The 13,287-nt window shown below is 36.3% G+C and overlaps 1 protein-coding gene across 4 annotated transcripts in view; it reads right to left on the bottom strand.

Moving 5' to 3' along the window:
- DOCK10 (dedicator of cytokinesis 10) overlaps positions 1–13,287 on the bottom strand; it is a 262,654-nt gene that overhangs the window by 72,462 nt on the left and 176,905 nt on the right. For all 4 annotated transcript variants that reach the window (XM_087424755.1, XM_087424753.1, XM_087424754.1 and 1 more), the window contains exons 12-17: positions 11,260–11,481; positions 10,947–11,069; positions 9,646–9,728; positions 4,926–5,048; positions 2,470–2,549; positions 485–672 (exon numbers count right to left, since the gene is read on the bottom strand). In XM_087424755.1, coding sequence (XP_087280881.1) covers positions 485–672; positions 2,470–2,549; positions 4,926–5,048; positions 9,646–9,728; positions 10,947–11,069; positions 11,260–11,481 — 819 coding nt within the window. The remainder of the gene's footprint in view (positions 1–484; positions 673–2,469; positions 2,550–4,925; positions 5,049–9,645; positions 9,729–10,946; positions 11,070–11,259; positions 11,482–13,287) is intronic.

Here is a 13,287-nt window from a genome sequence, read left to right as displayed (position 1 = left end):
GCGAGGGAAAACGGAAATTGTAATTTCCTGTTAAATAACACCAAAAAACAATCCAAGTGGCTAAAAAAAGTAGCTTCTAATTCAATCTGAAAAACGTAGAATACGAAACACTTCTTGTGACATTATCCACAGTGCTCAGAAATAGCAGAGCGATTTGGAGATTTTTTTAAAACGGAAGAAAAATTCATATTGAAAGGGGGCAGGTATGCTATTTTCAGAGAATCTTAAGAAACTAAATAAAAGGTCTAGAAGAAAATTATTTAGGGCTGATTTCAGAAAAGATTATTAATATATTATAAAACCCTGTATCCTTAAATACTTTTAAGGTGAAACTCATTACTACCCCTTATTAAGCATTTTCTTCAAATGGTTTTCTAGTCTAAAGTGTTAGCCTCTAGTAATTTGTATTTGAACTTAAGAAGCCATCTTCATACGGTCTAAATAGGGTGTAGAGAGAGGATGGTATCTCGGAAACATATCATACCTTGTTGAAACATTTCTGGCTATCATACTTGAGGTGCTTGGGGTAAATGTAAATTTGATTTTTGTACACTCTGTAAGGACGACAGTACTTTGCTGAATCGTAAACAAATTCTTCTACCTCCACTGTGGGTTCTGGTTGAGCCGTCACATTAAAAGGCTTGACAGGGACAAAGGCCGATGTTACACAGTCTTTAAAAATCAGAAAATAAGAGTTTGTCATTAAGTATGATTGTTTCTAATTGAACAATACTTAACATATTTTAAAATGAATCCACTCAAAATAGAAACTCCGTGCTTATATACCAATTTATGTTAAATTATGCTAGCATGAGAAATTTGTAGGAGGTAGGCATGAGAGATAATCAAGCTAGATATTTAACATCAAAACTGAGGTCTCAAAAAACTGGTAAATCTTTTGGATGGATTTATAACTCTCTCCTTTTTGTATTAAGCTTCATATAAAGTAAATTTTAGCTAATGATCTTCTGAGCATACTAATACTATTGGCCTTTACTATAACACGATAAAAATAATACACATATTGATATATGACAGAACAAAACTTTGTCCAATGAACCTATTACTGATAGTACCAAATGGGTTAACAGTAATTTTTCCCTATGGAGTGATTTCACAACGTAGGCCTGAAGCTCCCTTTGCCGTATTAGATACAATTTATTTTATTTTTCTCTTCGGTTCTTACAGTCTTTTAAAATCTAACCTTATAAGATAGCCTAAGGAAAAAAAAGACCATTAGGAATTTATAAATCAAAACTTCTGTTGCTAAATAGCTTGGAGACTGAAGTTGTGGTCCTGAAGGACAGCAAGGCTGTCTACCTTCCTTTATTCCATCTGGAATCTGTCTGTGCTCAAAAAAGCAAAATGCTTAGCTAAATATGCTTCAGAGTCAGATAACAGGGTTTTTTTCAAGAATCAATAATAATATTTTTATCATGTGTTCACATTTCTCTAATGTTCTATAGTCCTTTCAAAGAGAATATTTTAGCTTTCTCTTTTGTTATTTTTCTTTTCCATTGGTAATAAAAGCCACATCTCACAAATCAGGTAGAGGAAATAGCTTAGTTTATCCTCTGCTTTTTCACCCCAATCAATACAAAAGTGATTTGGAGCCATGGCTGAAGTTAGAATGATCATTTTATTTCATATTACTATGATTTGTGGAAAGATTATGAGAATGAAAAATAATAGTACTAATGGTAATTCAAATATCCTGTGGCAGTAATCCCCTCCCTGTTTGTAGTTCATTTTAGGATGCCTTTATTCATTCTTTGCATCACTGAGAAAGTCACTAAAGGGCATAATCAGAATAACAAAACAAAATCAACCAATCTCACCACTTAAGGAACAAATTCTGAAACTGTAATATTTATGTTAATATAAGCTCCTTCCAAAATTCAAATTTTCACTGACATAAATAGGACTTTTGTCCATATTTTGAAAAAGATACGTGCTCTCTGTGTAATAACAGAGTCTAAAAATAGTCCAGCTATAGTTACTGCATGGCTACTGTGTGGCTATGCACTGTGTTCAGAGTAACCCTACGGCAGCACAGTGTGGCACAACCAGTCCTATATTTTGAGTCAGAGGAACTGTGACAGAATATAAATTTTCTCATTATGGGTTATTGGTTTATCAATCTATCTGAACCCGATTTTCTTTATTTGCAACCCTTCAGGATTTTGAGGATTAAATGATATAATTTAATACCTTGCTGGGTGCATGGTGCACACCAGATAAATATTGTTATCTTGAATACGGTTCCTGTCCTACAATACTTATAGTCTGTCTTAAGGGAGAAATAAGAAGCCCCAAATTTCTATAGGATGAATTCTATTTATCCCAAACATTGAGGAAAAAAACCCCAAACAAACCCTTGTGACCAACCAACTATTCAACCAACCAACCAACCAAGAAACCATTAAATATTCTAAACTCTACAAGCAAACCATGACATCATTATCATACTTGCATGCTCCAAAGGAATGCTGTCAACGGCAATATCCAGGCTTCCAGGGATGGTCTGCGTTTTGCTTACTCTGTCAGCCCTGTGAAAGTATGCCACCACAGACACACACACACACACACACAATGAATTATTCTAGTTGTCAAGAAAAAAACAGTCAACTGTAATTCTGAGCTTTGATAACAGTAAACAGTAAGACCCTAAACAATCTTGTGAATGATTTCCTTTAGCTAGCTTTATTTTGAAAACTAAAATTTACGTAATGTTGCAAATAAAAATAAAAATCAGGGAGCGGTCAAATTACAGATATTCTGAAGAACGTTTTAAATTTACTTGCACCTACTTCAGCTAACATTTAATAAATAGCCAAAGAAGTACAATAGTAAATATATAGTTTTTGTTCACAAAAAGTACTAGTGTTTGCAGTGGTTTTAGTGATTCACTTTCATGAAGAGTTTTAAGAAGTGTTGAGAGCAAGGCTGGTCTTTGCTACAATCGCCAAGTGGAAAGTCTGCTTTTACCCTTTTCACCAACAACTAAGGAAGACAAGGAGCCTTTCCCTGTTCTTGGTTCTTCTGTCCCCTCCCACCCTTGTAAATATATGCAGACGATTCTTCACTACCTATCCCTGCTCCCACGTTCACTCTAATTCTTGAGTCCTTGCATTTCTTTCCCTCCTTCTCTACTAAAACTTTCTTGCCTATCTTCCTTTATAGGTAGGGGAAAGTTGCTGATAACAGTTTCAAGAGATCCTTCTCAGGAAATTTACTTTGAAAGGTGGAACAATTATAGTGGTGCGTCAGAGACAGCTCTTCCCAGCTTGTGAGAGCTGATCGTTAAATTTTCAGTATTTTGCTGCCAATTGTTAAACACAGCCATTATTAAAAATGAAATTATAGAATTTCAAGGTGTGCACCCTTCTTCCCAACTCCATGTTTGATGAAGCCCCTTTGGTAGCCTGAAATCAGCAATGGTAGGAGAATTTACACCATAGAAATTGGCCATCAGTACAAACCAGTTTTTTCTCCCTAGAGGGTCGGTTTGTAAACGTTTATCAGCACACTACTGAGAATAGATGTCATAAGTCGTGAGGCATCCAGGAAATAACTTAATGTCTCACCAGTATGGCACTGAGTACTCTAGATGCCCTCTATCTCCCATAGTGATAACTTTCTTTTCTATATACTGATGACACGGGTTTTGCAAGAGTATGATCTTCTTCTGTTTATATCAGATTACCCCCAAACATTTTCCCCCTTCCCTTCTGCTCAGCATTACAACTTTTCATCCCTTAGTACACTAGCAAAACAGTAAAGAGGAAAAGCACCCTTAATTTCCACTTAGTGGCTGCATTAGCCTTGGGGAAGACTATGGTAGGAGATTTGACCAGAAAGGTTGATGAAGTCAGGGGAGTCTCCCCACATAAGGCATGGTCTGGGAGATCCTTGATTCTTAGATGGGAGAGGCAGAGAGTTAACAATTGAGGAAGGGGCAAAGGGCACAAGAATCCTGTAGGTATTAGGAGACTAACAGTTTAAGATAAGTTTCTTGTCATGAAAGATCTTATCATCATCAGATGTTGAATGTATGGTGATTCATTTAAAAGTGTTGTGGTTTTTATGTTTTTCTTCTTTTAGCACTAACTTCCATCATCTTTTCTAAAACCATCTGAATGACAGAAATATTATGAATTATTGTATTCACAGCAATTAATTGTTCTGCAGAGTTTCAAAATGTAGTTCTGAAATTCCTTAACACTCCTCCTATTTAGAGATATCTATGTTCCCTTGCTTTGAATCTAGGCTCTGTGACAACTTGACAGTATATTATGGCAGAAATGGTACTGTGACTGTTTCTGGATCCTGGTCTTAAGAAACCGGCAATGATCGTTTTCTGTTCCTTGGACACTTACTCTGAGAACCCAGGCACCATGGCACGAGGAAACCATAGTATCTCATGGAGAGGCTCCCATGGAAAAGAACCAAGGTCTCTAGCCCACAGCTCCAGCTGAGCTCCCAGTCAACAGCCAGCACCAATTTGCCTGTCATTAAATGAGCCATCTTGAAAGTGGATCCCCTGGCTGCAGTTGACCTCTCCCAGCCAAAGCCATGGGCAGAAGAGACAAGTTCTCCTCACCTAGCCATGCTCAAATTATGGACTCAAGAGTGAAATAAATGATGTTGTTATTTTAAGCCACTAAGTTTTGGGGTGATTTGTTATACAGCAATAGATAACTGACATAGTTTAATGTTTCATACTCCTTCCATATAATTCTGGCAAATTTACTCTTGTGGTATCATTTGGGCATCTGTGAAGGCATCTGTAAAGCATCCACTTTTCGGAGGAGTTTGGACATTTGAGAATCAGGTAATCAAGTATTGTTTATGCAGAAGTAACAAATCAATAGTAGCCATGTAGCTGACTTATGTTAATTTCAAGATTATCCAAAACATCCTACCTTCTATAATCTGACACTAGTTTCAGTAGGTCCTCGGTTGAAATCTTGCTACTTTCTTGTCTATACAATGGTGAAAATCTGGATTCACTGTCCACATTTCCCTGGTTGTCTTTAAATACTGATCTGAAAGAAAATAATATTTATTGAGGATAGTATTTGGATATTGCTTAAGGAGTTGCATTTTTAAGGTGACTAAAATGATTCAATTTCCCATTTATAACGGAAGAAACTCCAGGAACTTATAAAACAAAAAGACAAGAAAATTTCTTAGACAAAAGTTTCATTTACATACTATATTTGCTATCTTTAATTTCATATTTTCAACTCAGCATCTAAAGTGACAGCAGCCCATGTTACAACTATATTTATTTATGATTTAGTAACATATCAAAACCTTGGAATATTAGGAGAGTGGAGAGGAATAGGAACACACGTTATTCCTTTTTCATTATTTCCTGGGCAAGGCAGAGTCACTTCAAGTTTGAGTGGTGCCATTAGAATTTAGGAGTAGTGGAAAAGGGATGGGGTTGTGTATGTGGGTGTAGCAGGCCAGACTCCTGAAGCATGTTCATGGTGATAAATGTACCCATGTCCTAAATTTTAGGACAGATAAAATGGAGAACACTTGAGTCAGAACTTTGTATTAAATAGAGAGAACACCATGAACCTGAGCCATTTATTTCCTTCCTTGATCCATTTCATTGGAACTGTATAGATTTAGTTAAAATACAGAAATTGTTTTCGTCCAAATAACATAGCAATGTCAGGCAATACTTGCTGACAAGCAAGTATACATAACATGCTCAATGTCAGTTTTTCTTCCTCATAATTCATCATACTCTGTGCCTATCAAAGAAAAATTAGACCCATGTATAATTGATTTTTCTTTAATGTTAGAGAAATGCTGAATTTTTTTTCTTCTAACATAAGGACTAGACTATTTTATTACTCTTTAAATTAGCCAAAGATTTCAATATACAGGATGTAATGGCCATTTAAATAGATATCTGATCATAGAGTTTTAGTGTCAAATAACATGGAAAATGGGTCAGGAATTTATCAGAATGATATATTTAGACTCCTTCAATCTTTCTCCTCATTTTTCTCTGTAAGTGAGGGAATAAAAAGGTCCCCTATCAAATAGCACTGGAGAAGCAGAATGAAAATATTTAACTTGAAGATTATTTTTACTTAAATATTATACAGGGCTCTTGTTTGAGTGCTTGACAGGTTGAAACCAACAGGACCTATTTCCCAACATGGGAGGTAGTTCAACTGAGTTTGAGCAGTAGTTGTTTTGAATTAACCAGCCACTTCAAATATATCGATAGAGGTGAGTTATATAACTTGTTTTTGCACTTATCCACAGCTCTGTCCTAGAAATAGCTCGCTCACATTGGACACGTTGTAAAGATAATGAAGAGCAGAGCTCCATGGAGAAGTACTGCTCACAGCACCATCCACTCTCTCCTTCTTTGATAAATATGCTAACTGGCAAGAGATCAGAGGACCGACTCATTGACACAGATGGTTTCAGGATGGCTGGGACATTGTGTCTAGTTCCACCTGCCACAGTGGAGCAATGATCAGTACATCGTGAGGGTCTCAAAATCATGACATTTGGGGCATGATTGAAGGAAATGCGGTCTTTAGCCTAGAGGAGAAGAAGCCTAGGAGTGTCTGAGAGCTTCATTCATGAGCAGCATGCATAGCCATGACGCATAGACAGAACAGGGCATAATTTTTGTGGCTATGGAAGGCAAGACATAAAAGTAGTTGTCAGGCAGTTTAGAAATATTTTTCAAAAATGAATTGTCTAATCATTAGAGCTATAAAAAGACAGACAGAAGGAATCACTGTGGGATGCACTGGAAGGATTCAAACAGAGGTCGGACAACCATTTGTTGGGGATGTTGTTGCATTGTGTGTCTTCTAAAAACATACAGGTACAAGAATGAAATTTTTATTTTAGTCTGTTTAATTTTTTAAAAAACCCAGTGTTGTGTTCTGGTCCATTTAGAATGTCACATGAGACAGAGTAAAAGATATCAAAAAGAGTCCTGGCCTAGATTTAGGCACAAATGATTCTGGGTGATATGCACGGAGAGTGTTCCATTTAACAACCTGACACATTTGTAAGGGTCAACTTTATCCCCAGGCAATGAGTGTAAAACACTCTATGTAGCCACCTGAATGTACTTGCTTTACCTACCCCAAGGATAACCTTTTTGCTGGAAAAAGGTACCACAGTTGGTGCCAAAAATAAGAACATGCACCAAATTAATTTCAGATAAAATATTCACAGTGATGAGCATCTGTGTATGTTGCAGTGGGTGGGATGACTGCATCCTGGGTAAAAATGTTGTCAGAAGCTAAATTGTCAATTCTCCACTTTTTAGTGGTAGTTGATTTTAAGGGCCAAAGTGTTTTAGGGTACACTCAATATATTGTGAAACAAACTGCAATCTAGAAAATATATAGAAAGGAAAAGTAGCCAGAGAACCAGCAGTATCAATGGGATATTGAAATACGTCAGCCTGCTAGCTTATGAAAAATGACATTAGTAACAACAAGCCCTCCTCTGATTCAGGCAACATTTATTCCAAGCAGTTTCCATACTGTGGAGGCGAAATTAAAATCTTCTCTGGTTGGATCTTGCACTGATTTTTGTGGTTGGCTATTCCAAGTGGTCTAACATGAAATCTTTAGAACTGTACTGCAAACCATTTCTCTCAGTTGCTAGAGATGTTTATGTAAATGTAAATCATATATTTATATACCCAAATTGGTGGCGTATACTGTTTGCTAACCTGCAACCAAACCACTAATCAGGCATTAATGTAGCATGAGCTTGTGGTTTTGTTGGCTTTCCTATCCCAGACATAATGACTTCAATAGTCGGTCATATTGTCAGCCTCCCTAGAAACTTCATCTATCTTTCTTCTGGCATATTCTACCAGACAAACTCAAAGTAGGATTGTTACTTCTCCTTACTGCTCAGTAATGGGTAATTCTTTTACTTCTTTTCCCCACATTATTCTTCACTGCCCAAAATTTACCACAAAGGGAGACTTGTTGAGGTGAATATGATCTTCACAGTTGACTTAATCATATTAGAATAATGACATAGAATATTCTAGAAGAATAGAATATAGAATATGAGACTATAACATTATACATATTAGAATAATGACTTCTAAGAATGGCTGTCTTTGATTGGGTACCTATCTGTGCCCATTAATCCCTGCTACAGGAAATTAGGTATTATCATTCCTCTTCCGTACATTTAAAAAAACTTAGGTAAAGACACACTACCAGTACTTGCCTAAGCTCACTTGGTGAGTAGAGAGTTGAGATTTCGAACCCAGGTCTGGCTCTAAAATGCCTGCTTCTAAAACCTCAGAACAACGCTGGATCTTTAAAGAGAAAATGTGTTCACCGTTGTTATATTTGCTATATTGGAATATTTCACTTTTGCCAAGAAACGCCTTGCCTCTGCTTGCTCCAACAGGCTTTCTTGTACGAACTGAGCACATTTAATGCGAAAAAGTTTGACCAGTAAATTGTAACTGGTTATCCTTTCTCTTGAAGCTTATGAGGAATAAATACAACTAAATTCATCATAAAAGGTTCAGCATATTCAAATAATATCTTTTTCATGCAGAATATCCCGGCATTAGTTGTCCCTTTAGGGAGAGATATTAAAAGGGAAATACAGTGATATTTATGATCTACTTTATGACAAATGCTTTTGCACTTGTGACTGTCCACAAGGCAGGGCTTGTCAGCTTCATTCTGTAGATGGGGACCCTGAGACCGGATACACTGGATACCATGAGACCTGAAAATGGCATAACTAACCAGTTCTCCCCTCCTTCTGGATTTTAAAGTTATTTGCATTGGGACAATATTTCTAATATTCCAATGAATACTTAATAGGCTGTCTTTTTTGTAGCACTAATTAATCTTTATTAGTTCACTTGCTTTGAACATTGCTGACCTTTCCCAACATGTCTATGCCAAGCTCTTCCTCCTTTAAGAAATTCTTATACCAAGAAAGATGCAAAGAGATGGAGGAGGACAATAGTCACTGATGTTTAAACAGATCTGAAAAGCAATTTTTGTTCTTTATGCAGAGGTTATATGTCCAGGTGGATGATTCCACAATCAATGTCCACATAACTCAGCATTTCTATTGGAGAGTCAATTGGTACTGATAAATTTGGTTATGCTCATCAGTATCAAAATTAAAGAGTTTAAGTGATCAACTTGATGGTTTCATTTGGACATCCATATATAGACCTGTGCTCTACACACAGATGGAAACATGCAGCTGCATAAGACATCATAGAAACCATCTGAATTTTATGCACACCAAACTCTCAGGACTGATGTAACGTCAAGCATTTGTTAAATCACATATACCTAATAAACAGGTTATCACTTTGATTTGCTTCTACCAAGAACCCATAGGGTACCTTGTCATGCACATACTGTACACATGTCATGGCCCCAAGTCTATTATGGGCCATCTTGCTAAATCGTCTTGTAAAACACATATTTCTGGGGAATTCAAGGTGTTAATGAAGAGGAACACATTAGCATTTTTCCAGGTGTTGGTATATTAAAAATAACAGGTAACCAGAGGTGTTCAAAACTGAAGCTTCCAATGCAGATTATAAATGCATTTCTATTCTGTTGGCTGCAATTGAAAACCTACCTCACCGCCCAAGCAAATGGCATGCGGTATTTCCCCAACTTGCTGCAGAACTGTCTGTTGGATTTTAGTATCTTTTGCGCATACTAAGGAAAAAAATAAATATAAATATTGTTTAGAACATCACTCTACAAACTGTCCTTGTAAAATACTAATAAATACTTTCCATGTTATCTTATATTGAAAGTCAGTAGAATTCTGCCTTACTGGCCCATAGATTCTGCCTCATAAAGAGCGGAGAGCCAAATGATATCATTGTGTTCACACTACTGAACAACAGTAGTCTAGAAATTTCAAATGTAGAAAATACCCTTGTTTTGGAATACCAACTTTTTTCCATTTTTCTGACTTAAAGGACCTTAAAATATTGAATGGGAAGTGTTAGTAAATTTACATTCACAGTCTGTCCTATATTTCCTTTTATTCATTATGGCAGAGGTCACCAAACTTGTTCTGTAAAGGCTCACGCAGTAAATATTTTTGGCCATATGGTCTGTGTTGCAGAATCTCAACTCTGTCGCCATAAGCCATACACAATCCATAAATGAATGAGTGTGATTGTGTTTCAATAAAACTTTATTTACAAAAACAGGTAGCAGGCTGGATTAAAAGTTTGCCAAACCATGAATTAAAGGACTCTCATAAATATGTTAAACACTACCCTAAACTGTCACACTCCTCAACGTCAATTGTTATGCTATTTTCCCAATATATTTCCTTTGTGTGGAAAATATAGACTTTTTATATTTATTTTCTATTAAACAGTAACATTCCATTATTAAAGAAATTTTCTTTATTTTCTATAAAATTTTTTTCTATATTTTCTATGGTAATAGAAAAAAGAAAGCAGAAAAAATTTCCCATAGTCCCACCATTCAACGAACTTAGGGTATTTCCTTTCCTCTTTCTTTCTTCACTTAGGTGTTATTATAATTTGATATACAATTATATATTTTACTTTTTCATTTAGTTCATCATCAGCATTGCTGATGCTTAGTAAACCATATTCCCGTGTTTTCAGGCAGACTAATCCTAATTTTTCATTATTGTTCATACTTTGATCCTTGGGGTTAAAGCTTTATCCACATTTAAATTTATTTCTACCAATAGATTCTCAGAAGTCAGCCACTGCTGGGTCAAAAAACATAAGCCAAGAATATATACTTTTACAATTGGATATTCATTTCACTAATAAGTGAATATTTCAAGACTCACATTTATCAAACTTGATCATTCGTCAAGGCAGTGTGATTTCATGTGTTGAAAGCAACTGAAATTATTTATGTAAAAGATTCTGCATTTACCTTGTTGGAGTCTGGGTTCTTTACATAAGGTTCAGCACCACTTGCAATGTTCCCCATCAGTACTTTTTCAATTTTGGCCACCAACACAATTTCAGAATGTGGATTGCTTACGGAAAAGATAGCCTACGTACAAAGAAAACAGCTGATAAGCATCTAAGAAACCACTCTGAAGACATTTACGTAAATTCCACTTTTTTTAAAGGACAGCTTTAAGGGAATTTTTACTTGGGAAATTGCTCATCTTATGTCATCTATTGGTAAGAACAATAGGACAAGCTTTTTCCAACCCATCATGAGTAAACAAAACTGCAACCTGCTTTGGAAATTTTAGCCATTCTTCTGGAAATCCCTTGATGTGAGGTTCATCTGATTGTCTTGGAGTGACAGTGTCAATGTTTCCATTTTCCAAAGCCACGGAAGCTCCCGAGAGCATCTGCCTGACAGCAGTGTGGTTTAGATCTACGTGAAAATCAGCAGAAATCTTCCTGCTGTCTCTGAGGTCATAAAGTGCCACGCTTACAAAAAAAGGCTCAATCTGCAGGAAAAAGAAAGAATTGCTGCTTTTGACATAAAATCATTACACATGTAATAGCATCTTTAGTACATTATTTAATAAGGCAGTAGATAAAATACTATTTATATATAGTGTAATATTTCTATTTATAGTATATTATAATATATTATATGTAATAAATATGTAATATATTTACTTATGCATTTATAACATTTTATATATATGTTAAATATATAAAATATGCTATTTATAAGAAAGTTCCCAGAATCCTTTCCTCCAGCAGGTGTCTCAGATTCCTGTACTGTATTTCATTGCTTTCTTCATTCTTGTTTTCCTGCCAAGTGTTCTCTTTCATATGTTGTACTACATGCATGATTTAGTCTTACAAAACCTTCGAGTTATTTCCCCTACACCCTCAGAAAACACCTGCCACATCAGTCTCCCTCATGTTTCTTCATGATCACACTCAGGTCATACTTTTTTGGCAATGATACCCCAGACTGATGTTGATTTTCATAGTTCATTATATCAAGAGCACACACACCTGTAATGTGTGTCTCACCACCTGTAGTGTTAACCTTAATATTCTGGTATAATGGTGTCTGCCAGTTTTCTCCATTATAAAGTCATCATTTTCCCTTTGGCAAGTGATTAGCCTTTTTGGAGATATATTCTGAGATTATCCCAATGTGCTGCTACTCATCAAACCCAACCCACCATTGATAACTGCCACTGGAGTCAACTACCACTATGGTGGCTACCAATGGTGATTTTCTAGTTCCATCATTCTTTCCACATCTATTAGTTGGTATTCTACTATAATGGTGAACTTTCCCTCCTCCACCATTTACTTATTCATTTATTTATTATATACATATAGACTCATGGATTACTATTTTATTCAATAGATTTCAATCTCTTACTATCATTATTTATAGTGATGATCAAATCATCCCCGATTTGGCTAGCGGAACACGCTTCAAGGTAGCTCCTATGTCTTTATGGTAAGTCTCCATCATTTTTTGAGTACTTCTTTACCCAACAGGATGTTCTAGGATCATCCATACTTTCCACGTCCCAGCCATTTCCCCAATTTCTCCTGGTTCCTTTTAGTGAGGGTGACATTTAGAAACCAAGGTCTGGGTGCTCGTTATGCTCAATGTTACTGGGACACACACACAAACACACATACATACACACATATATACATACACATGATACACCTACAATGATTTCTTTATCTCTACCTGTACATGAATATTTATTGAAAACACATGAGTTCATGTTGATACCTCCATTTCCAACCCAAATCCTCAAGGGGTCTTTCTAGCCTTTCCCATTTTCATATTTGTAAGTATTTCTTCCAATAGAGAAAAACCCGGCTCTCATTATCATGAGTCTATTTACTTATTTGTTCAATCAATTTACTTACTGGTTCAAAGTAACCAGTCTCCCAACCATAGCAGCTATCTTCTCTAATTGCCTCCTCTGCACTACCCTGCACAGTCCTCCATATCTTGACAAGTCCAAGGGCATGCCACCTCTGTGCCTCCACATGGCTTTCTCCCCCCAACATCTGGAGTTCTTGGGTGCTCACCCAACTCCAAGCCTTGGTGTGATTGCTCCCTTTACCTCTTGCCATCGTGCTGGGAAGGAAGGGAAAGATGTGAAAGAAAGAGAAAATGGGAATGCAATGGAAGATGGGGAGAAAAGGGAAAGTTTCTTGGTTGAGTTTTGAAGAAGTAAGAATTAGGTAAAGAAGAGGTTAGAAGGGGCTTCTAGGTAGGTTGAGTGACAAGTGCAAAGACATAAAGACATGAAAGAACA

Source organism: Ceratotherium simum, chromosome 37 (genome assembly GCF_057802395.1).
Source record: "Ceratotherium simum simum isolate JZ-2026a chromosome 37, ASM5780239v1, whole genome shotgun sequence".
In the NCBI taxonomy this organism is placed as follows: domain Eukaryota; kingdom Metazoa; phylum Chordata; class Mammalia; order Perissodactyla; family Rhinocerotidae; genus Ceratotherium; species Ceratotherium simum.
This window is presented reverse-complemented; position numbering and strand designations above follow the sequence as displayed.